Here is a 26522-nt window from a genome sequence, read left to right as displayed (position 1 = left end):
GCAAAATTGTGCAGCTGTAACTAAGTTTATTCATCCTGTTATTAATAATAAGTATGAGAGGATGCAGTGATTCTTTTTGTATTTAAAGCTAGTCAGTTGTATGTTCACATGGCTTCAAGCTCATTAGCAAAATAAATGGCTAGGCTAACTATTTCAAGTCTCTGATGGTCACACATCTAGCTGCTTTTTGAATTTCTGTAGAAAACACAGAAGTAGGACTCAGCAAGCAATTTCAATGGCTTCATCAGAGCAATGTGCTGAGATAACTTCACACATTCTTGGCCTTCAAATACCTCCTCAACTTTTGCATTTCTGGTACACCTTTACAATATTTCTTGGTAATGTCAGCAGCTAGAGAATCTTGGATGGGAGTGAATGCTATGATGGTTGTGAGAGCAGCAAATACATTGATAATGGAAATCAGGCCTCACATAGCCAGAGAGTGCAAAAGGAGTAAATAGTCAAAATCTTTACAATTGTGAGGTTTTCCAGTATCGCATGTTTCAGAGGAGAAGGGGAAACCTAAGAAGTCATGTGTTTGGAAAGGATCTGGAGAGACTAATGTGGGGTTTAGGAATGTATAGGGAGGACTGATAAATCAAAGTGGGAGATAATGAGATTTTGATTATTTGGGTGGAAGGAGAATGTGGACAATAGCAGTATGACGAAGGAAGAAATGGAGGATTTGATTTCTCTGCAAGGGCAAAGTAGAATATGTATCCAAATTAAGGGGTAGGTGAGGAGGTCAGCAGTGTCAAATAGAAGGCCCAGGATGGTTTTGGTGTATTGACTTTGTCAAGGAAGCTGGCAAGAAAAAGCTGTCAGGGAGATGAGGGAATAAAGAGAGTTTTGGATTTGCTTTGTGAAATCAAAAAACAGGAACGAGTGACAACTTTTCAAAGGCTGAATGACTGGAGTAGGCTGAGAATGGAGCTCTTTGGCATATTCACAGGCTATGAGGAAGAAGAGAGCCTCTTAAAGAAAATAAAGGAGCAGGCTGAAAAAGAACTAAGGAATAAACTGACACAAGCTTTACTCCATGGTCAGGGTCAAGATTTTAGGTTAAGATCTATACCAAGAAAGAGCTTGATAGTGTCAAAGGCAGGAAAGCAGTGAAATTGAGAAGATACGATTTTTGAATTTTTTCTGATTGCTGGGATACAGTTGTTGGAGCAAGTGGTTTTAATGGAGTGAATCTTCACCCATGGTTTACCATTATAGTTACACTGAAGCGAATGATAGTTAAATGTACAGGTAAACAGTGATGTTGAGTGGAACTGCGAAATTGTAAGGCATGTAATCAGCAGTTACATTTGTTTACAGATACTTTAGCAACCCCCAGTGTGTTGTAAATATGCATATAAAACATAATCTGATAGCTTCTTCATTATCTGCCTTTTATCACTGTATAGTGATTGATGTTAGTTTCCCCCAGTTCCTCGCTCATTTTAGTAGCAGCTTACATCTTTAACTAGTTTTCTGTTCTGAGCAAAAATGTATGAAATACCTCTGGGAGCGATCGTGAACTGAGGAGAGTGGACGAGATGACCTAACATATCTTTCCAGCCTCTGAATTTGAAAGCTACAGCGAAGTCATGCAAGGCTTTGTAACTATCGAAATTTGTGATTTGTGGCTGTCTTCATGTTGCACAATGAATCAGCAGCGGAACGTCAATGTTCTTAGATTTTCAATTCTCCGTAGTTCTGCCATTTACTTTAACTTTTAAGGTTTTAATCTTCATTGTGAAATCTTAAAAAATTGAAAGAATTTCTGTTACTGTTGTCAGATACATTGATTTCCCCCCACCTTTTAGTTTCTGAGGAAACAGAAATTCTTTCACTGCTAGGGTCAAACACATTGCTATTTTAATGCTCTGATACTTCCCTCCCCCCCGCCCAAGTTGAGGCCTGATTTTTTTTATTGGAATTTGGGAAAACCTGTGGTTATTGATTTCTCAATAGCAGTTGAACAGAGTGTTTCAGATTTATAGTCTAAAGTTTGACTAGTTGTGGTTCTGCCTGTGGTCAGTGCTTTTTGGCTCAAGATAGAACAGACGTAGCCTCTGTGGCCTGGGTTCAGAGAAGCAGCAGTAAAACAGGCAGACCACAGTGCACTACTTAACTTGAAAACATTTAGCTGTGGGAGAGTGAGACCTCAGATAAGCTACATTTTAACACCTTGTTGATCCCCTTAATTTATTACTTGATATCCTGTTGTTGCTGCTGATAGTGCCCAAGAGCCCTACTGTTGCCTGAATGCTGTTAAAAATATGGACTGAAGAGGTGGTCCTGGCCCAGAGCGCTTCAAATCTGAGCATGAATTGAAGTGTAAAGGGAAGCCAAAGATAGAGAGAGATGAAAGAGGAGGAGGCAGTGATCGAGTGCCATAGCCTTCACCACCATCGAGACAGGTGTTTTGGCAACAGGAACTTTTAAAGAGAAGGAAGTAACAGGGAATGGGGCTTTAAGAGGACAGTTCCTCCCTTGGCTGATCAGCAGCACGGGAAATAGGCCTGTTGGTACCCTTGTTTAAAAACTTGAGCTAGGGGCAGAAGGTACCATTCCCTGGGTGCGCTAGTGAGACATAAATCTGACTAGATCTTTTTCATACAAATGCGAGATAAACAAGTTTGAACAAGAAGATAGATAATATTATAGAGAAGAGCTAGTCAATGGAAAATTGCAAGATACGATTAAAAAAACAGAAAAGGACAACGGTCATCACAGTTATTCGGGGTGGCTAAGAATAAAGTAAAACTGCACATACAAAGGACAGAGAAAAGGTTGTAATAGTTGGCACACAAGATCGTGAGACAGGAGAATAGATTCTTGATGGATAGGCAGGAGAGTCTGTTTCAAGTATAAAAGGATGTGCAAAAGCATGGGTGTGCTTTGGATTTGTGGTTAGAGATCAGAGTTAGAAATATATAGATAAGTGTATCCCTTCGGGGACGCTTCAGGAAATGCAGACTTCCTGCGTCCCGTAAGGAAGTAATAACTTTCTGTCTCTCCAGCAATGTCCAGTTATGCAGCTTTGGAAGTGAATATTTTTGGTGGTATAATTCCCCGTTTCATAAGGCTCATTTTCTCTCTTTCACCTTCTCTTTTCTCATGGTGGATTCATCTATATTTGTTCTGCATGATGTCACTATTTAACAATTGCACTGGCACAATATGGCAGAATTCCTTTTCTCCCTTAGGACTGAACTTCTCAAGCCTTCTTTCTGTCAATTGTTTGCTCTGCAGTTCAGAAGCAATGAAAACATGTGGCCTCTCACTTAAAACTGAAGCAGCAGTCTTAAGAAAATGCTCTGTTCAGTGATGATAAACCAAAAACCACATTGCTCACTGCAGACTTGCAAAGAATGTTGTTTCCATCTGGGTCAGTATTTGCTTGTATATTTTCGAGTTTGCTTTGGATACGGTAATGCCCATTTCATGTTATGTTTTCTGGCAACATTTGAGAGAGTCTCTTGCAGACAAAAATGTTCACTGTTCAATGTAAGTTACACAGGTACATGTTTGCCTTCCTAGACATACTTGTGGTCTGCTCTGGTTCAAATGGGAGCAGTGTCACTTGATGTTCCAGAATGCTGCGTCTCTGTAGTTCTACTGAAGTGCTATACTCTGCACGATCAGAAAATAATTTACTTCCTCTCCAGGTTTATTTTAATGTCTTCTGCTTTTTAATAATGCAGCAACATTCAAGAAGTGTAAGAAATTCCTATGTACATGTGATCAGGGCAGGAGGGAAGGGAGGACCTAAATTCCTCTGCTAAATTGCTTGAAAATTACACGCTGGACACTAATCCTTCCCCTTTAGGCATATGGAAGTTGTGTGGGTGGTGTTTAAAGCACTGTATTTGAGATTACAGCATGACACTCCCCTTTGACATGTGTCAATAATAGTAAATAGATACCATCCTATATAAAAATATTTTTAAAAAGCTTATACTTCGATCGGAACATTTTGAATTTGTTAATCTTCAAGTACACTTACTAATTTTACTATTGCAGAGGAAATGTGGAGTAGTATCATTTTGAGAGGCTTGGGAGGGAAATGGCTTATTTTAGGGTTTTTGACAGGACTCTTAAATAAGAAGATAACCCCAAGGTAAATGCAAAGATACAGATAGATTTGTTGATTTCAGATGTGCACTGAAAGCCTCTTCAGGAAAAAAATATTCAGGATAATTTGTTTTATTTTGTGTTTTCTTTCCTTAAATTTGTATGGGATTGCTTCTACTCTAATGATGAGGAAGAAAGACATTGTACAGATGAATCGTTTCCTAAAAGTTTGGCAGATAGAGATTAGGTTTTCTTGTAAAAGGTCCTCCATAACCTTTTTCTGCTCTATGAGCTGTGTGTTTAAGCTTCTTTCATATTTTTGTTTCCTTCTAAAATTATCTCTCTGAAGATTTTAAACTAATTGAAGGTTGTAATAAAGTAACATGTAGCACAATAACAGTATGTACATGTAATATAGTCAGATATTTTTGTACTACTTCGATGTACTGTTTTTTTTCCCAAAATCATATTATAAAAAGAGAAATTGTTACCAAAGCCCTGGGTGTATCTGTTCATAATGTGTGCATGTGCATGTTTGATAGGGCTCTTAACTTTGGGCATCAAACGTTTGAGGGAAGTGCAGTCAGTGTGTAGTACCATCCTCTCATGTGAGATACTCCCCAGAACATTGTCTCAGCTGGAGTCATGTGTGCTCTGCTGTGAGGGACAGCTTACATAACTGCTGCCGAGTACCTGAAATACAGAGACACTGCACTTCCTCAGCCTCATTCTATAGAGAACTGATGTTACCGGGATGTCAAATCACATCTTTCTGATGAGCTGTAGCAGAGCTGACTAACTCATCTCCTCCTAGACAAGTGTCCACAGGTCAGCCTAATAGCATGAGGCATGTGCAGAATGCCTGCCGGCCTGTAGTGCAGGGTATCATTAGGGCATGATGTAACAAATATTACAAGGACAAAGATCACTGAAAATATTTTTAGGAGATACCTTCTATGGTTCAGGAGCTGAACACTGCAGGCGGTATTTCATTACAAACAGGATCCTATTTTTTCTTTCTATAAAAGCAATTTTTTTTTCTGTTTAAATATATATAGAGAGATATTCAAACAAAAATCTAAGCTGCTATTAACTAGGGCAGTCCTGACCTCAGCCTTGGTTTGATTGGCCCTGTTCCCTTCCCCCTCCTACTACCACCTCCCCAAACAATTAAAATAATTCTTTAGATTTGAATAATTAAAAGGTGCCTTCAAAGGCTGTATATCCCCTAAAACACAGGAAAGCAACAGCAATGAAATGTTAATGCAAACAGAAACTCAACTTGCCAACCGTCTACGAAAACCTCTCTCACCCCCTCATCGCTGTGGGAAGCATTCTGCGTGACTCCTAGATCTCTGCCAGAGGAGGGTGCTTCTCAGTACGCCTGAAAGGTCACCGAATTTCAGTGATGTAGGAGCAGGATGAAAGGATGTTGCAGAATCCTTCACCTTATGAAAACTCGGTAACATACTCATTTTGAGAGTATGTGCTGTCTGCAAGGTCTCAAAAGAGAGCAGCAATTTCTATGTATTAACTGGAGAGAGGCATTGGCGGGGGGAAATGATCCCTGGCTGGTGCTGTTTCAAAATATTTAAGAGTGATAGCTGTATAAAAGTAGCTGCTGAGAAATAGGAGTTAACGTTTCAACAACCAATTCACACCTTTATTTAAGAAAGCAGAAGACCTATTCTGCAAAGCTGCAGAAAAATATCTGCTGAATTTAGTGAGTTTTAAATTGGGGCCACCACTTTTTCAGACACTTGTTCTTGGAGAAGTCCCACAAAGTAACTTTAGACATTATTTCATTAGCTAATCACTCATTTCCCAACATCTGGTTTCTGTCTTAGCCCACGTACTAGCCAACAGACCTCTAAAAACATATTCCCCTGAAGACTTTTATTTGTTTTGTCTGTTGTTGTTGGGGTTTTGGGGGTACAGGGTGTTAGTGAATAGATAGCAAAAGATCTTACTTATTCATCACATCTAATGAACTTGTTTTTATGAAACTGTGTCTCAGGCGAGGCATGAAAAAGCAGTTCTTAAGGTTTAGTATGGATATAATCATTCCTGATATATTCTCTGTTTTTTTTTTTTATTTAAGGGTTATTGTCTTAACCCTTAAAAAGCCAAAAACAACAAACCAAACAAACCCCCCAAACAACCCCTACGTTCCAAAGAAAAAAACAAACCCCAAAAAACCTTTCTAACCCCATTTCAGCTTGATCCCAGTGCAGTAGCCATTTAGGGTGATTTACAAAGAGAATCAGAAAACATTTCAGGGCCATGGTTACAGGAACTAAATAAGCAGTAGGCACTTGAACTAAGACAACTTTAACACCACAAAAGCACTGACGTTTTACAAGTTTGTTCTCTGAACTTAGTGTAGTGTTTTGTTCTCTCTTTACCATAATCAAAATTTGATGTGCATTCTTTCTTAAACGGCATCTGATGTGGTATCTCCCTTCAGCTCTTTGTGGTTTCCTGTTTTTCATACGCAGATGAAAGTATCTGCTGAGATCCATTAAACTACACATTTTATCATTTGTAACTTTCTCAACATAAGCCTCCAAGTAACAAGTAGATTTCTTTGCACTTACAAATGTAGTGAATGCCTGATGTGGTACAAATACAGGAGTGTGTCTTTAGTGTTGTACTTCAAATTACTACTTGTTTTAATTTAGGTTAACTGCATAATATTTATTATGCAGGCCCAACTTCATACAGTCAGTCTTTTTTTTTTTTTCCACAGTACTGTACTACCGAGTAATAAACGTTTATTTCAGCATAAGAAAACAGTTAGACAAACTGGAATAAAATATTTTGGCCCTTATAAAAATAAGGCAATGTGAACTAATAAACATTGCAAGAAATATTGATGAGTTTGAGGCCTGTGTCTTTTGTGATTGTAGCAGTTATTAACAAAATATTACTATGAATGTGTGAGATCTTGTTAAGTCCTGAAAATAGTTATATATTGGTTAATAGTTATATGTTGGTTATATTTTGGTTAATTAAAATGTTTTTAAAATATGTTATAATCTGCTCTAAATGTGAGGCAGAACTTTTCTAAGAGAAAGTGTTATGGCTTTGCAAAATTTGAATTTGACCCAAATGACATGAGAAGAAGAATTGCTATTATTGAACAATTTCTCATGGGTTTGAGAGTGATAAAATAGAGCACTTTGAAGCAATCAGCCTCATGTCAAATTCCAAATACAAGCACTTGGCTGACAAAATAACTAATCTGTGTTATCTCTGAGTATGCAAATAGAAACTGATTTGACAGAACATGGCTTTGTATTAGAGAAGATAATTTTAATTTCCTTCTATTGTGATTTCTCACCTTTTCCCACATTCACTGCTGTCTGAAAATACTCCTCATCCTGCAAGAATGTGTGAAGGTGGAGATCTGAGAAGATGTGTCTCTAATATTCATGTAACTGTCATGGGTTGTGATGGGCCTTGGACCAGTATCGGTGGTATCTGGCTGATTGCTATCACATTACTTGACCAACGTTTATGAGCTTTAGCTATAAAAAAAATGTCATCGAGTAGATAACAAATTGATGCTTATCATTCTGAGAAGAGAGGCTGTGAAGAAAGGAGTTCTTTACCAAGCAGAGAACTCGTCCTTTACGTTATCTTTGAGAGGGTGTGAGGTTGGTTGCTACACCTGCCTGGTAGGATATTTCAGTTTCTGCAGTGTTCTTTTTGTTATCCTCCTAAGGAAGCTTGAATATTTATTGTTGTAAAATAAATGACACTTTGTTTGACTGTGTTTAAAGGAAGGTAAAGCATTCTTTCATTTGCTTAGGCTGCTTTCAGAAAACTTGATATATTTTTTTTTTTGTCTGTAGAGAAACCAAATTAATGTTCCACTTCTTTAGCAGTGCAATTCTGATATCTAAATAAGGTATCAAATCTTAAATATGTGGTTTTATTAAATTTTTTATTTCCACCCCTCTTACAGAACTATAGTGCCATGGAAAGTGTTCAGGCAGTGCCTTCATGAAGTTCATCAGATAAGCTCTGGTTTGGAAGCAATGGCTCTTAAGTCTACTATTGACTTGACCTGCAATGACTACATTTCAATTTTTGAATTTGATATCTTCACTAGATTATTTCAGGTAAGATTTGAAAATTTTAGATACTTGTATGAATTTGAGAAGCTTAGTGCCCTGAGACAACTACCTATGGTTCAAGGAAGCGGATTTTTTTCGAAAAAGCTGAAATAACTGAAACACTAGATTTCAGAAATAAATTACGCACTTTTTTTAGTCCTTCAGAGATGTTTGGGGCATCAACACCTATATCTGAAAAACTGAAAACATCCAGCAACACCTGCTTCATTTCTGCACATATTTAGTACGATTACAATGTCTTTGTGTTTGCTCCTTACTTACTATTACTTACTTCGCTATTCTTAAATGCATTCCTAGAAACGTATACCTTCAGGTACCTGTTTAAGTTTTACTTGTGTTTTCATTCTGATTTTGTATCTATATATACTTATATGAAGTGCAGGGAAAGTTGCATATGACTTTTTTTTTTTTTAGGCTAAATGTAAGCCTGACTTTTTTTTATGGACATATTTTTGCCATTAATGCTCTGCTGTTTATTTACAATAAGGGACTATCTTTGGGAATAGCATTAATTGTATTATTATTTAATAAGTAATATTTATCTGAATTAAGCTTGTTATGTATGTTACGTGCCTCTGTTAACCTTGTGTCCCTTCTACAAAACATATTTGAGGTATTTTAGTCACTATAGAAGGCTGTGCTGGTTTGCGTCTCGTATTAGATGTATTGATTCTGAATTTGTCACTTTGGTTATTTCTTTTGTATGTAGGAATCCTTGAGGTATACAACCATTTATTTGATCAATTATTTTCTTTACGCTGTACGGTGCACAGCCGCATGTTGCGCCGGGGCAGGTTTAGATTGGATATTAGGAAAAATTTCTTCACTGAAAGGGTTATCAAGCACTTAGGGACATGGTTTAGTGGGGGACTTGGCACCGTTAGGTTAACGGTTGGACTTGACGATCTTAAAGGTCTTTTCCAACCTCAGTGATTCTATGATTCTATGATTATTCTTTAGCCTGTTGGAGATAAGTTCAAAATACCAATTTTATGTCAAAGCCTGGTCCATATGTTTGTTCTGTCTTCCATGTTATTCTGTGGTAATCTCTGTTTAGCTTTCTTGGTTTTGCTGTTATGGGAAAGGGTGCCATTACGAAGTTGATATTAAGATTCGGCAGGAGGTGATTAATGGTTTGGGGTTACAGAGTTTTGATTTTGATCATGTCTTCTCCATTCTGAGTCAAAACTGTATTGAAGTTGAAAATGTTATGGTGTAAGTAATCTCTGTTTCATTTAACCACAAACACTGGTCACTTATTAAAATACGTGCAGGTTATGGAGGTTTGAACAAAACTTTGGGGGGTACTCTGATGAAATAATAAACTAGAGAATATAGGTTGTTGTACTTCATGTTGCTTTAGCAAAATCCCCCTGAGCTTTGCCCTTTATGTGGAGTTTAATATGATCAAGCATTCCTGTCTGAACATTGCTACATTGGGAACAGTTTCTACTCTGTCAAAGTTTCTCCTTTTTATTCAGTATTTGACAAACTAATATGGTGTTCAGGTTATCTTGATCTCAGACTTGACTGCAAAATCTCTGAGGCCCATTGGCTGCAACATACATCACTGTGAAATGCATTTATTTAAGGTTCCTTTCTGTAGGATTTTTTTCCTGTAAGCATTCTGATTACAAATAATAACAGGGTTTGGGGTTTTTTTTGTTTTGCTTTAATCTGTACATCAAACATAAAATTACATGAGAAGTCAGTGATCTGAGAAGTAACAGTTTGTTCTGACCCTATGTGGAGTCCTATAGATTGCATTAAACTTCAGAACAGAAGCCTCAAATGACATTTATCTTCCTTGTTCTGTAAGCCCATGAATATCTGTTTGCATTAGTTTCTTCGTGAAGCCGTTACTGGTTTGATTCATTACCGTGCCTTGTGCTAGAAAAAGGGGATCAGCAATACTGATACATGTAAGGAGTGAAGACTGGATAGGATTAACTTTTAATTTAACAAAGAAGCAGAGAAATAATTTTTGCCAAACATTGCCAGCTGGTGCAATAGCTGTGTAACTGTTGAAGTGAACTTGCACTGAACTTGATCTGAGAACCTCTCCCAGAGGTTACATTTTACTTCTCTAGTTTTTAAACAGCTTCTGTAACTATGTGTGGGTACACCCATGGAAAGAAAATCTCAATTGTTTAAGTAATCAAAATACTGTTTTGCCAACTGTGGGTTGTGTTACAGAAAAGCGACGTTTTTTAATGACGCTTATTCAGAGAAGAAAACAAGACTGCTTTTTATGGAGATCCTGTAAAAGTGAAGTTGCTCCCCCTGCCTCCCCACTGTATGCGTGCACAGCTTTAAGTGCCGTGTTCTCTGACCAGAGATAAAGTTAGCGTGGCAGAATATGTAGATGCTTTGAAGGAAAGGAACTTCATTCTGTCACTATGAACATGTTCAGTTAAATTGTCCTTTTATGAAAAAATATTTCCATAGAAGAGAAAGTGTAGAAATCTTTTCCCATTTAACATTTCTGCTTTTGTAATACTCTGTTTGTGTGCACAAGGCAAGCTATGAGTTCTTGCCCTTTGATTTTTCAGTCGTACTGTCGCATCATTTTCTAGGTACAACAGTATTGTGATACTCTGTAGAGAGTCCAAGCATTTGAGGAAGATACTACCGTCAACTTAGAAGCTTGATGGTTGTGATTAACGAAGGAATTTGCACACCACCTGAATTTGTTTTATAATGTACTCTAGCAAGCCTTTGTATTGCCACCATCTAACAAAACATCGAAGTACTGAGTGTTTGATCATCCTTTTTGATTTACACGCGTGCACTTGAGTAACACAACAGGAGAGAGAACATTGTGTTTTTGTGAAGGAAGTGTTAGTGTCGGTGTGGTGAAAGGGGAAGAGTCAACTCCCTTTTTTCTCTAGGTAGGGCAACTAAAATTTTTCATGTGGTGAAGCCTCCTGGCATCCATCTTTGGCGAGGGTGCAGAGAGGAGCTGACAAGATGTGGTGTTGCATCTAGGATTGTGATTTTTTTTTTTTCCTCCTTTCTTTTATACAAGTTGAACACTTGAGGTTTCTTATTTCTTCTGGCCTCTGTGCTGAAAACTTACTGTTGTATTTCATGTGTCTTATTTGGAGAGGTATTAATTTTAAAATAATGCAGGTGTTCGTCCACGTTTAAGTAGTGGTTAGGGCTTGCCTGGGAAATGTATCGTAATCTCAAGCAGAACTGTTAGGACACTCTGCTCCAGTGTGTCACACAGGTATTTCATCTCTGCCTTGCTATCCCTTAGAATCCTTTTAAAGGGAATATGCAGGGTGCACAGGACACAAGCCTCTTCTCTTGTGTTGCTTAACTTCACCCGCCTTGATCTTTTGACAAATATATAAAAAAAAAAATCTCCAAACCATTCAGAGGCAGTTCCACTACTTAAAAATCATCCTTCATTTACAGTAAAGGATTGTTCTCTATTCTTCAAAGTGGTAGCATATCAGGCACGTTACACTGAGTTTTCTGAAGCATTTACTATTCAGGTCAGCAAAACCTGTGATGAAGTGCTGTCAATATTTGTTTTGTTTTTTGGCTGTAATACCATTATGGTAACTGAAGAAATCAAGAAGTAGAGAATAAGAAAAGGAATAACAGCTCAAATTAGTGTCTTTATTAGGCTTCATTTGTTAGTGTTACTTATCATTAAACATGAAAGTGCCTCAGGACCTATCAAGAATAGGCTTAATTGTGTTTTTATTAAACCGTCATGGAGCCATACTCTCTGAGTTCTAACTTAAACATGATGTTTAGTATTTTATGTAGCTACAGGTAGGAGATCCCTTAAATTTTCAAGGTCTTCAAAATCTTTATCAAAAGATTTACGCTTGATGTTCTTGGAATAATTATTTTGAAGGAAACCTTGTAGCAAAGCTGGGTATATAGGACAGTCTTTTGTACTACTTAGAACTTAACCAAAAGTGCATTTTTTTCAGCTGAAGCTAAAACACTGGAGGTGTCTTGGACAAGTTGACTTGAGTTTTATTAGAAATATGTAACAGCCTGGATGCATCTGTTTAATTGTTTGTCTCCTCTTCTTAGCCGTGGGGTTCAATCTTAAGGAATTGGAACTTCTTAGCTGTGACGCATCCTGGATATATGGCATTCCTGACATATGATGAAGTGAAAGCGAGGTTGCAAAAATATAGCACTAAGCCTGGGAGGTGAGAGGTTTGCTGATTATTCCTTTCCAAATAAACTTGCTGCCTCAGAAGTTACATAATTATTCTAGGTTCATACTTCTATATTGTGTGGTACTTACACTCACTGCAGTACTGAAGGAGTGAATTTTTGGCCTTTTTTTTTTTGTAACAGAGTGAATGAGAGAAGTAGTAGGGTTTTTTTATACTTGTGATTTTATTTATATCAAAATGTATTTTTAAAAATAGTTCAATACTGAAGCTCAGAACTTCAAATGAAAAAATGCTGACCTTTCAGACTTTAAGATATAGGAATTTTGTAACCATGATCTGTTTTTTATGCTATAATTCTTCTACAGTGCTATGAAGCAAAACAATATTGTATTAGCACACAAAAGGCTAAAGAAGTACAAATAAACAGAAAAAAAAAAGAAATTACATTGCTTTTCCTTTCTTCTTCTGAATTAGGTACAATAAACCATGCATTCTTGAAAAGCATATTTGAAAATATAATTTGCTTTTCAAAGTTTGCATTGAATTGCTGCTTAATAGTAAAGTGAAAATCATCTTAACATCTTTCATGGTAACACACTTAAATTATGAATTTAATCAGTGCTTATGTGCTCCTTTTATGTTCATATATTTTTTTTTTCTTTACCAGTAGTGGTTCTGTATCACAAACTCTGCACCTACAAAAGAAATCTGTCAGATTAAATATCATGACGTATAGAGTTTTTAAATAATTTCTGTGTGGTGCTATATGTACTGAATTGTTCAATCTGAGCTTTTACCATTTATGCCACTTCTGTTGTCCTGGTTTTTTTTTCACTCAGATTGGAGAAATATAAATTCATTAATGGATTTAATCCCATATTAGTTAACTTTTATTTTGCTAGTTTTACCTTTCAGTTATGAAGTTTTTTTTCCTAATGTCTAACTTTGCTGCAGGATCACACATATACGTAATTAAAAGTGCATCATTTTGAAACTTTTTAGAGAAATCTAGCAACAGTTACACCCATATTTTGTACTTGGTTTCATTTGATTTTTAGCAAACAATATACTGTATCTTGTTAAGTTACCTGACTGGTCAAGTGCATATATACAAGAATCTTGTTCCAGTAGAATAACATTGATTTTTAGCTTGGCACTCATGAACACTACTCCTGAAGTCAGATAACTAGGTTGCTTTTGAGAGTGGTTGCTATACTTAGTATTTTCTCTATTAGTAATTCTGATTCTGTGAGTGTAAAAGAGAAATAATAGAGAAATTATCCAAAGTTGTCTTTATGTTCCTTGTAAATAGAGAGTTAGTTGTAAGATAACTTTCTATTGCATATCAGAAAATGACTTTCTGAATTGCTTAGGTGAAATGCTAGAGTGTGAAAGAGGAGATATGAAGTGAAATTGCTTCTTTAATCTGTCTAAAACATCCTGGAAATTACAAGATCCTGTTCAAATGAATAGTTACTGCTTCAGTGTAATGTTGGCCCTATTGAAGATTGTAAGAGCTATGCCAAACTTCAGGGAGGCTAAGATTTCTTCTTTTAAACAGTTTGCAAGGAAATAAAATATTGATGTATAATTAAGAAAAGTTGCTCTATAATACAAAATTGAGTTTGTGGTATTTCACTGTGGGATGCTTTTCTGAATGAGGTTTTTGCGTATGAGATAGTGTCTGACATGAAAAGGACTAGAGTTTTTAGTAAGAAGAACTAAACATGCCTGATACTATTGCATATAATCTTCCTTTTCCTCCTAGTGTGCTCTCTGTCTACGTTATGTATACTCCCAGCTATCACCTGTAACACACAGAAGTACTTAAGTCCAGTTGGGTTGATATTATCTGGTATTTTCTGAAGTAGAAGTGATATTTCTTCTGTACTGTTCACCTCCTCTGGTACAGACAAAATTAACATTGCTAGTAGAGCAGTTTTTATTATTCATCATTCACATTTCTGTTACATCTAAAGATGTTTCATATTTCCCCTTCCATTCATTCAGGTTACTGGCCTGTGTATGCACAAAAGGTATATGTTGTAGCAATGGAGGCATGACAATATAATACACTGTTCTTGAAAAAGTTCATGGGCATGTCCAAATGTACATGATAGGACTATTCACAGTGAATATGTAGCTTTCATTTTGAAAACTAAAAAGCGGGCAAATGAAAAGTTGGGGCTAGGGTGCTACTGTTACCTTATTTCTGCCCATGAGGAGCTGACAGCGGAAAAGATGTAGATTTATTTAGGGTTATACAAAGGACATATGGCAGAACTGAAAATCTGACCCAGATCTTTAGAGACCTAATTCAGTGTTTTAACCAGAGGCCATCTTTGCTCTCTTCACTTGTTTTGCTGAACTGTGCTTAACACTGACTTTTTATTCATCCTGGTTTTATCAAGCTACATTTTCAGACTGAGTTGCACTCGCTTGGGACAGTGGGCCATTGGATACGTGACTGGCGATGGGAACATATTGCAGACCATACCTCACAATAAGCCTCTGTTTCAAGCTTTGATTGATGGCAGCCGGGAAGGATTGTAAGTACAAATTCCTATAGTCACCATAGGTGTGAAATCCTCATTTCCTCATTCTTCTAATGCTTATATGGGTAGTTATTAAAGATCTTTAAAACAGAGAATCTGGATATGGTATTCAGAATTCCTTCGGTGTTTAAGGACCATCCCTTTTGTTCATTTGAAAAACACTCATTTCCAGGTAATTCCATTAACCAAAGTTAACCAAAGCCATGTCTCATGGCAGATAAATTCCAGGAGAAAATAAAATCAGGCAGCCATCTCATTTATTCCTCCCGCCCCCCCCAATAAGAGTCCCAAATGCACTTAAGCTTATTGAATAATTACTGCTGCCACTCACTCACATGTCAAACTCTTTACAATGATTTGAAAGCTATGCAATTGCTTTTTTATATGTTGTGCAGCCAGAACATTTTCCATGTTCTAATAGTTTACTGAAAAGATTTATAGTTATAAGAGAATCTACATTGATAGGGAGAAGTAGTACATTTTTACTAGGTTGGCAGAAGTAACAGATAAATTTTTGGTGTCAGAATCTTTTCACTGGGATATATGTTTTGATACATCCACATGAACATAATGGGGGGAGGGGAAAATGGATCAATCCTGAAAAAAAAGACTGAGAAACCCTTTACAATCTTGCAATTTTTCTCAGTCCTGCACAGTCCAGTATTTTTTTTCTAGGTGTGATAATTTCATACCTGTAATAAAAACCACACTTAAATGTGGCATTGTTTCTACTTGACAAAAACTGAGCAGACAAAAACTAGAGCTGAGAATATTTAATGCAGAGCAAGGTTTTTGTACCCTATATGAATATAACTTTCTCACAGTGTGACTAAACAACATGACTTTCAAGAAACTGTTTCCATATTAGAGGTAACATAAATCTGAATATAGAACAGCTCAGGGTCTCCGTAATATATTTTAACCTATTATTAATTTCCCACAGGATTGAAATACCCCCATTGGTTCTTGCTTCAAGTCAGTCAGCATCTTGGATTCTCAGTGTAGATTCTTGTCATAATATACACAGATTTATATATGTTATGATATACACATATATAATATTGTGATATATATATAATACTACATATATCGTAATACACACAGCAGATATACACAAATGTGTGTTACCTTCTGTTCTGCTCCATTTATAGTTACCGAGCATGATGCTTGCAATGGAGAGATCACTAGGAACACGTGCAAGTATAAGATCACTGTGAAATGAAGATCTAAAATAATATTCTGTTGAACTACCCCCAGAAAGTTATCTGCTAACCAAAGTTCAGATGCATTCTGGTGGTAGCTATGCATGCGATGCCAAAATCTTTCCTGTGCTTTTGTAAATAGACTTGAGCATGTATCAAAATGTGTATGTAGCAATTTAGTTGCACCCAAAAGATAAATAAGATGACTGAGGAAACATGTTGCACTTTAGTTAATGTCTGTTGTAACTTATTCTGCCCCTTTGAAATTTCATAGATATTATTTAGCTAATAAAGCTAAAGAAATGTGCATATTTCTAACAATCTTCTTGTGATGCAGCTATCTCTTCCCAGATGGACGAAGTTATAATCCTGATTTGACAGGATTATGTGAACCCACACCACATGATCACATAAAAGTCACACAGGTATGTTGCAGAGTTTATCAGTTATTTTGAAATCTTCACTTCCCTTAGTATCTCATCTAGCAGTGATAATAAGCTTTTATTAAAGTGTGAGAAATAAATTCATAAGAGTGAAAATATGTTGTTGATAGAAGGGCTTAGATGAAGAACAGGATAATAATGCTTTAAACTCTAGAGCTAATGGTGATGCAGATGGCATGTCTTGGAAAGTTTTGTTTATTCTAAGCCTCTTCCAAGTGAGAAATATGTTAATGGTTATTAAAGACTTTTTTGATATTTATGTTACAGGTTTATGTAGCTTAGTGTTTCCTTGCTAATAGCAGATGGGAATACAGAAATAAAACCAAAATCAAATGATAGTTTTGAAGCCTGGATAGGAATGGTACAGCTTGTTGACAGGTCCAGGAGGAAAGGTATAGTTCATATATCACAAAGATATCAGTTCCAGAGTCTCTCTCCTTTCTTCTTTGTCTATTGTGCAAATTTAAGAAGAGATCAGGGAAAAGCAACAGAAATAGTTAAGTGCCTAAAGGGAGTCACTTTGCAGAGAAAATTAGACTATCTAGATGTGTTTGTAGTCTTGTTGAGTGACGATGTGATAAACTAATGTGCAGATGTTTGATACTCAAGTAATAGGAAGTAGCCACCACAAGACAAATGCTTGATTAAAAATGGTGCTGAAATTAACACTGGAAGGTTAAGGTATACTCTGTAGAGCATTTTCGCTGACAAAAGCATCTGGAAGACTTAAGGATATGTTCAAGGAAAGACATCAGACTAGATAAAAGCCATACTGTTTCAGATGGTATTGCATTTCATCAGAGCAGGCTGGATGACCTGCTAAATCTTCTGTAATTCTGAGTGCTCTATGTGCATTCCACCTCCAGAAATATTTTAGAAAAGAAGTATTCATTACTATCTATGGTATTATCAGGAATACCATTATGAAAATATCTGTTTCCTAAGTAAGAGAATTTCTAAAACAATTACCTGAAGAAAGGCTGAGTACTTCCACTTATCTGACTTCCCTCTTTTCCCTCCAGACTTAGATTAGTAATGAAAGAGTAATGCAAAGATATCAGATATTTGTGTTGCACAGAACCAGTTTTCTAGCCCTGTATCCTCACTTTTCCTCAAGGAAAGGAAAAGTGGCTTAGACATTCTCGGTGATTGTTCTTCACAAGCCAGTTGTGTTGTATTTTGAACTCACTGAATGAATCCAGTTGCTTCTGAACTCGTAGTTATGAGGACACATTCGTTAATTCTGATGGTAATTCAACAGAGTCTGAACTATGTGGATGCTGCCTTAAATAATATATAACTGCAGTAATTTAAAGCTGACACTAGAGCTGCTTAAACTATGAAAAGATGGTATAAAAGTGGCTGCAGGGCTAGATTACTGCAGATGAGTTCTTTGAGAGAGCTCCACCATAAGCATCTTTAGTACATACTGACTACAGCTGCAGATACGAGCTGTCTCTTTTATTTTCTCATTTTCTAAGCTTCATCTCCCCTCCCTTTACTCAGCAGTAGCTGCTTATTTTCCTGTGACCTGGATTCTACTTATTTTAAACTTTCAAAATTTGGTTTTTCAACAATAAAAAAACTTATTTCTGCACAAATGCATTTGATTGCCATTTTCTACAATACCTAATTGTAGAAAACTATTCTGGACTCAAGTTTCATCTATTATTTATTCCTTCTGAAGGTGTTCTTATACCTTCCTGTCAGGCTTGTAAGGATGCAAAGTACTCAGTGATCTGTGCATGACTGTTGCCATGTTATCCTGGGGGGTATTCTTGCCATACTTCCTTCACAACTGTTGTTTACTTCAGTTAACCATACTACCATACTACATCCTTGCTTTAGGTAGAAAGCCTTCTTGCTTGTCAGTTTGCAGTCCAATAACTTTTGTTAGTCCTGAACTCATACCTCGAAAAGGAAATCCCAATTTTGTTCGCATTCATCACTTCATTTCTCTCTTAAAACCATGTGTTCCTGGTCTTCCTCTTAACTGCAGCCAAGGAAAAGCAGGATGTATGCCTTGCGTAGTAGTTACATGGGAGAACTCTGTAGAAAACGTAAGAGGCACAGATATTTTAAACTTTTTTTGTAGTTTGTAGGTTTGGAGAAGCAAAAAAGCAAGCTGTTATAGTAACCTTAGTGTGGCTTTTAAATAGATCAGTAGCAGTAGTGTCCTTGACTAATAAGTGAAGTGGGTTGGAAAATGGGGGACTCAGAGAAATGTTTGTCTTTGTGAACAAATCACAGTAAAGAAATAATCACTTGACTTTCTTTTGTCACAGGAGCAGTATGAATTGTACTGTGAAATGGGTTCCACTTTTCAGCTGTGTAAAATCTGTGCAGAGAATGACAAGGATGTGAAGATAGAGCCCTGTGGACACCTTATGTGCACTTCTTGTCTTACAGCATGGCAGGTACTGTCATAGTTCAGTTAGTGGAGAAGAGGATGGATTTCTCTGTTACGTCCCTGTTTACAGCGTGGGCATATGTTTACTTTTCCAGGTACTCAGTGAGTGGGTTCAAGGACATATATATTCAAAATGATAAACTTTTTCATTTTGTGGACCAAAATCTGTGAAAAGTAAAGTTCCAGGAGTTATTAGAATCTGGACTCTAGCTTGCCAAGGCCATTTGCTGACTGCTGCTAAGTGGAAACTCTTTCCTGAGCACAGTGTCTACTCAGACAGTGAATGCTGGGCATTTGGTGCCAGTTCAGCCACCCAGGTAACTTCATGGTGTATTCAAAAGGCATGAAGAGGACAGGTAGCAGCTGGCAGTGGATAACTGACTAGACAGCGTTTTGTAAGGAGACAGGATGTCTTTGGTGAGAGAAGGATTCAATCAGTAGTACAAGTCATTAAATGGCCTGCAGAAAAATAAGCTTAGGATTCTTGTGTTTCATGTTAATAACATGTAAAGCACTAAGCCACCTAGCTTTATATGGTTGTTGGGGTAAGAGGCTGAATGGAGGGGAAACTCTGATCTCTCAATATCATTTACAGAATATCCCAAAAAACACAGACTTCCTGGTGACACAGGTTGGTGTGTTCTGTCCATCTTGTTCATGGACATACCAGTCTGTGGGAAAAGAGAGGACTGGTACCTTTAGTTCAGCGCAGTTAACAAGCATTTGACTTAAAAATTAAAATTAAAAGCAGAGGTCGTTCCTCTTTACAACTTCAGACTTTCCCCTATAGGTGCTTCTCAAACTGAATCAACTCTGCCTCTTTCTCCCTGCCCCTTTCTTCTTTCGTATCTATATTTTGTGGGGAGAAATAAGGGTCATCCCATTCTCAGGCAGGACTCTGTTCCATAGTTAGGCACCAGTCTTTGGTTACAAATGTAGTGAGAAGAGTAAAAAGAATCCTTGACTCTAGTCCATTTTTGATCTAATTTTAAAATGGTTCATCTCAGTTAATGAGTTTTTCATTGTTATGTTTGAGATATGCCTTAAAGTACTGTAGTTTTTCTTTTCAAATTCCTAATTAAGAAATCATCATTGGCAAGCCAACACGATGTATCTGAAGTATCATTTGCGTTTTCTTCCATTAGCAATAAAGCTTGCTGAAAAAGGAGTATTCTCAGTTTCTGATTTTGTGTTCTTTCTGAAATTCAAGATTGATGCTTCAAACACAAATCTTTCAAATTGCTCGCAGATCAGAAATTCTGAGAAAATTCCATTTTAGACATATTCAAATAAGAATATTTCACTACTAAGCAGCTGCTGAACTGGAACAATATTTCTCATTTCAGGAGTACCCTTTCTCTGTTCTTACCAGTTTCCTTCTGAATGACAGACATAGAGGTCTGACTGTGTTAATCTTTGATTTAAAAAAATTCTGAAATTCTGAGGTCTGTAGCTTTTTTTTTTTTTTTTTTTTTTCCCTTAGCTGAAAGGACTAAGCAAAAGGACTGAAATCTTTGTACTTTTGATTGCTGGGTGGTATGGTAGCAGTATGTTCCAGTGTTGTGCCAATGATGCCCTCTGATTCTGGAGGCTGAGAAGCTAAGGTTCTCAGTACTTTGGCCAATGGCTAGGGATTCAGGAAGAGGTTGCAACCAGCTGTAATCGGCCAGGTACATTTTGAACTTAATTACAAATTTAACTTTTGTATAATTAGTGAGGCAGTGAAGAACTATTACACTATAACAGAGTCAGCTGTTGTCAGCATCTGGTGGGCTAGTGTTTAATTGGCAGCATAATGGCTCATTAGACATGCTTCAAGAGGTCCAGTACAGATGTTTTCACTAAGCATAAAAAAATTGAGTAAGCAACATCAGATCTACATAGAATACTAAGGATGATTCAGAGTAGTTCACCTTTATGGAGATCAGTTGCTCAAGTAACACTTGGTTTAACTGTTCCCTTTTTGTATTACGCAACTGGAGTAAAATGTCATTTTCTTCCACTAAAATCTATTCTTGTCTAAAAACTATGTCTGGACTTGATCCTAAAAATATGTGAGCATATATGCTGCATTGTAAGGTTCACAACAGCTACTCTCTCAGTGTTCTAAATAACCTTTCTGTGGGCATGGGCAAACTTGTGTATTCATATAGACGTCTCAGATCTCAATTCTAATTTCTCAGTTGTATTCATACTGTTGAATACAAGTTTCTGCTGCTGTGATTGGTTACATAATATATTTTGGTGAACTTAGTGCTTTTGTAAAGAAAGAAAGAAACTGCTAGTACAGAAGTATTTGACGGCACGGATATAAGAAGGCCTTGAAAATTAAAAGCTCTGTGCCTCATCTGTAAGGCTGTTTTTAGAAAATGAAACTGTAAAGAATTGTGTGAGTAAGGGAGGACTTCGGTTCACTTGACAGTGGTTACTTCAGTAGGTCCATATAATTTGGAGATGCTCTTTGAGGTAGTAAGAGATGTTGACTAGTCCTTTGTAATTAGGATCCAAGGCTGCTAAAAATAGATTATGTATATCTTTCCGTACAAAATGGAAATCTAGTAGTAACCATGCAAATAGAAATGAATGTTGTCAGGAGACGTCATTTATAGTTATTTGGCCTGGGGATATAGTTCTTCCACAAACTATAAAATCATCTGTCAGTTTAGTAAGACTGGCAAGTGTTAAGATAAAAATAATGCTAGAAAAAATTAAAGCTGCCCTTACATATGAGAAATCAAAAAACTGTGCTTGCTTGACGATATTTCAGGATATGTAGGTTGTTTAGAATTAATTTTGGAGTTCGTATCTTTTTAGCTGTCTGTCTACGTGACTGCAAATATGACACAATGTGATTTCTGAATTCAGATTGAATTATCTTGATCTCTCAAAGCTTTAGGGCTCTTTTGGGTGTGGGTTTTTTTTAATTCAAATCTACATTGTGACTCTTGATGGAGAAATTTCTTCAGAAGTGCTTGAAAGACTTCTCTGATATTTTTGTTCATTAGTAGACTGAAATATGCTTTAAAGACTTTTTGACTACTTTTGCCAAGGAAAAAATATTTCTGAAATGAGTAAAAGGAATAGAAATATGGCTGCTTGAAAATCATTTAACACATTATACCACTTAGAAATTAAAATTCAAGTAATTCTTGTTTCTGATAACATGTGAAAATCGTTCCTTGTTTTGCATAATTTATTGAAAATGTAATAAAGTCCTGGTTTGTTGCTTAAACTTGTCAAAAATGTTTGTAGCTTTGGATGTTCTGTGTGCATATTGCTGAATGATGGCAGTGTTGCAGCCATGATGGGCTGTGTATATGTTCTTCAGAGAATAAGAGCTGCATGCCCTAAAGCTCATCTGCATTTTCCAACTTAAAATGAAAAATAAATAGTTTATATTTAACATAAAAGATGTATAATAAAATGCATTATCTCTGTCTTGCCTTCTTTCCTATGAAGAAATAGGAAAATTGTAATCCTAAAAGGCAAGGTGTTACTTCCTGACCTGTAATACTAAGACAATTAAAATTTTGGTGCTTTGTAGAGATAATGGTTGTATTTTGATTAGTTATTTTTAAGTGAAGCTTAATCTTTTGAAGAGAGACAGCTTTAAAAGTTCAGTCGTTTTACCACTTACAATAGTTAAATATGTATGAATCTGTTTCCTGTTTACTTCAGTGCTTCTTTACAAGCTCTTAGAGACCTGTTAAGGGCATTTTTGTGTAGAAAGATATAAGACCTACTTTTAAAATTACTTCTATTTTTTATTTTTAAAAATCTATGTACTTTTTTGTCTTGCTGTAGGAGTCTGATGGCCAAGGCTGTCCTTTCTGCCGCTGTGAAATCAAAGGAACTGAACCAATCATTGTGGATCCCTTTGACCCAAGGGATGAAAACTCCAGGTGCTGCAGTATTATTGATAGCTTTAGTATGCCCATGTTGGACTTGGATGACGATGATGATAGAGAAGAGTCTTTAATGATGAATCGTTTAGCTTCGGTCCGAAAGGTAAATTTTCAAATACTGTACAACAGAGGAAGCTATTTGTTCGTAAATTAAGCTACCTGTAACTTTAAACTGGTAAGAGGTTGCACTTCATGCTCTAGGTTTCAGCAACTCACTGAAAAAGCAAAATGCATCAATATTGCAGCAATAATACTGAAGTTAAATAGGAGAAGAAAAAAATTCCAGATTTTTAGCTGATATGAACTGAGTTAACTCTATTTATAAAGGAGTGAGGAGAGAAAACAACGGACTCCACATGATCCAATATGAACCAAGTGAAAGCCATTTTATTAAGCAAAACTATCCTTTTTTATACAATTTTACTTTCTCTACTCGCGATCACGCATATTCTTATTGGTTATAATTCTTGTCCACGAGGCAGCCACGCGTCTTGGCGAACTACTGATTGGTTTACGCAATATAGCAAGTCTTTTATGATTGGTCCTTCTTACTCCACTCTTCATCGGTTACTTTTCGCTGATTTCTCAGTTCTTAGTTGCTCATCTGCTGGTTCCTCGTTTTCTCTCCTCAAGGCTGCTGACTCCTCAAAGTTGCTTTTGCCGCTTGCTACGTGCTTAGTCCCAGGTCTCAAATGGCTGGCTCAGTACATGTCCGTTTTCCTCCAAATACGTCCTTACAATTCCCCCTTTCTTTTCTTGAGCCAGCCATACCTTCTTCATGGTACCTTCAAGCGTGTGTGACACTATTTTAAAACCACAGGAAACAACGAATAACATTACAATGATAACACTCAGGATCATCATTCCCTGCTTCACAATGTCCAGCAACCATCCCAACAACCCCAAGCCAGAATAAAGACCGCACAGATCAAACAAAATACTGTCATGGCTGAACCCCCTGATTCTTCTTCTTCCACGCGAACCTTTTTGCACACTTTCTCTTAACCTTTTCCCACTCACTTTCTGGTACAGTCCAAATATAGTAATTGATACCTTGTCCACAATTCATCCACTACACAGTCCTCACACCAAGCTCGTGCTAATGACACCGTCCGATACCACCTCTTATCACACCTCTGACATTGCCACAATACCCATGGTTCACAAGCCCCACAATTAGGGCATCGGATCTCCTTCGTGATCAGTGTCCTTGGTTGACTCATGTAGGTCTAATTTCTTCGGCAGCCACGGTTTCACCCACTTAGCTGGTACCCATTTGGTTCCGTCATCTGCAACGACACATGCATACCCTCGACCCCATGTTATTAATTTTGTTGGACCTTCCCACACACCAGTCACCCCATTTTTTACCATCACTTTGCCTTGTTCCTGTTCTTTCTGAAAATCCTCCATACCCCCCCTTAACCCTGTACCATGTTTTATCACTGGAGGTACGGAGCAATCCTGTGGTAAGCGTAAGAAATTTAGTACATAAAGCACTTTACACAACCTGTCAGGAGGAGATAGCCCTGGCTCTCCCCCTTATTGTTTTTGCAAAAGGCGTTTCAGAGTTTGATTCATGCGCTCCACAAGAGCTTGTCCCGTTGGTGAATGTGGAATACCCGTCACGTGTACTATACCCCACAGCTGGAAAAAGTCTTGCGTGACGTGTGCCACATAGCCTGGACAGTTGTCTGTTTTAATTGTCTGTGGAATGCCCAGGGCCACAATGGCTGAACGCATGTGTCGTTGAACGTGTTTGCTGGATTCACCCGTTTGTGCTGTAGCCCAGGTAGCAAGGGAAAAACAGTCAACACTCATGAGGACATATTTCAGTCGTCCAAATTCGGGGATGTGTGTAACAACCATTTGCCATACCTCCAAAGGTCCGGTACCGCGGGGGTTGACACCAGGTGCCAAACCTTCCCCAAGATGCTGACAGTCGGGACAAGGCTGAATTATCTTACGTGCATCTGTATCGTGCAGCCCAAACTGACGCCGCAATACCTTAGCAGACTGATGGAAGAACGCATGGGATCGTTGTGCTTGAGCGAAGCGATCTACGGACAGTGCAGCCCAGGCGGGTGTGATGAGCTTACCGACTCTGTCGTTTCCCTCTGCCAAGCCTTCCAGGGGTCCCATGTGACTACGGATATGTGTGATGAAGTATGGATGCTGTCGCTCTGCTAGCAAAAGCCAGAGTTCATAAAAAAGTTGGTATAACTGTTCGTTAGCTGTCTCTTTAAGCAAAGCACGTTCCATCCTCTGGTCAATCCCAACAACATACAAGGAATCACAAACGACATTGACAGGCGCTGTCTTCCATCGCCCGAAGACCTCCACAACTGCTCTTAATTCTAATTGTGTAGACCCATGAGTATCAGTTAAAATGACATCCTTCCATTGCCCGTTGTCTAACCACGTTAATGCTACTTTTTGAGCGTTTCCGCCCGCATCTGTAAATACGGTAACACCTGAAACTGGACGTTCTGATCTTTTTGGCACTTCTTCCCATTGTCTCATGTACACCGCAGAGAAATATTTATGAGGGGGTAAGTGTACCTTCAATGCACCCTTATAGTCCAACAATGTAATCTGTAAAGGTACTGAATTTTGCAATGCCCATTGTAAATACTCCGCAACCAGAGGAACAACTGAAAAATCGGGTTTGACGCCTGCCATCTCTACAACCCTCTGTCTCCCTTTCATCACAAGTTGAGCTATGGCCTCTAGCTTTGTAGTAATGGTACGTTTTGGTTGCATCGGCAAAAATATCCATTCCAGCACATGTAGAGGATCCTTGCCAGACACCCACTGCATAATTAATGCCTGGGGATGTCGATCGTGGTTGGTAACCAACAGTCCAAGACTGTAATCTGGGTCCCAGCGGTGAGTATATGCCATAGCTATTTTGGTGCTCAGGTGTTTCAATGCCTGCTCAGCCTCCTGTGTCAGCGTGCGAGGGGCATCTGCGCCGCCTCCTCCCTTTAGCAATTGCATCAAAGGTGCCAATTCAGCATTGGTGAGACCACACAGGGTTCGTACCCAATTGAGGTCTCCCAACAATTTTTGCACATCATTTAAAGTACTGATGTTTACTTGAATCTCTAGTTTTTGGTGTTTAACAGTTGTTTTTGTAATTTCCCACCCAAGGTACTTCCAACTTTCTTCCTGTTGTACTTTTTCTGGGGCTATTTGCAACCCACTTTTTGCTAGTTCAGTCTGCAGTGTATTAATCAGTTGTTTCTTATCCAATTGTTTTCCTGCTATTAGAATGCCATCCATATAAGGGTATATGATCAAATTTGGGAAATTCCTTCGTACAGGAGCAAGTGCCCAGGCCACATACATTTGGCACATTGTTGGTGAATTTTTCATACCCTGTGGTAACACGACCCAGTGATATCGTTTCATAGGTGCAGCTTTGTTTACCGATGGCACCGAAAAGGCAAATTTTTGATAAATCGTCGTGGTGCAATGGGATAGTGAAAAAACAATCTTTTAAGTCAATGATTAAAATGTCCCAATCTTTAGGAATCATATTGAGGGATGGGAGCCCTGGTTGCAGGGTTCCCATATCATCCATGACCTCCTTGATTTTTCGTAGGTCATGTAACAAACGCCATTTTCCACTTTTCTTTGGTAT

At 37.6% G+C, this 26522-nt stretch overlaps 1 protein-coding gene across 1 annotated transcript in view; it reads left to right on the top strand.

The window, feature by feature from the left end:
* Window positions 1-26522, top strand: part of CBLB (Cbl proto-oncogene B) — a 144343-nt gene that overhangs the window by 71520 nt on the left and 46301 nt on the right. The window contains exons 5-10 of the mRNA XM_068417339.1: window positions 8039-8195; window positions 12270-12391; window positions 14773-14910; window positions 16456-16543; window positions 18847-18978; window positions 22776-22979. Of these exons, the coding sequence (XP_068273440.1) occupies window positions 8039-8195; window positions 12270-12391; window positions 14773-14910; window positions 16456-16543; window positions 18847-18978; window positions 22776-22979 (841 nt within the window). The remainder of the gene's footprint in view (window positions 1-8038; window positions 8196-12269; window positions 12392-14772; window positions 14911-16455; window positions 16544-18846; window positions 18979-22775; window positions 22980-26522) is intronic.

This window comes from Nyctibius grandis, chromosome 23, assembly GCF_013368605.1.
Source record: "Nyctibius grandis isolate bNycGra1 chromosome 23, bNycGra1.pri, whole genome shotgun sequence".
In the NCBI taxonomy this organism is placed as follows: Eukaryota; Metazoa; Chordata; class Aves; order Nyctibiiformes; family Nyctibiidae; genus Nyctibius; species Nyctibius grandis.
The sequence above is the reverse complement of the archived record's forward strand: the minus strand, read 5'-3'. Positions and strand labels throughout refer to the sequence as shown.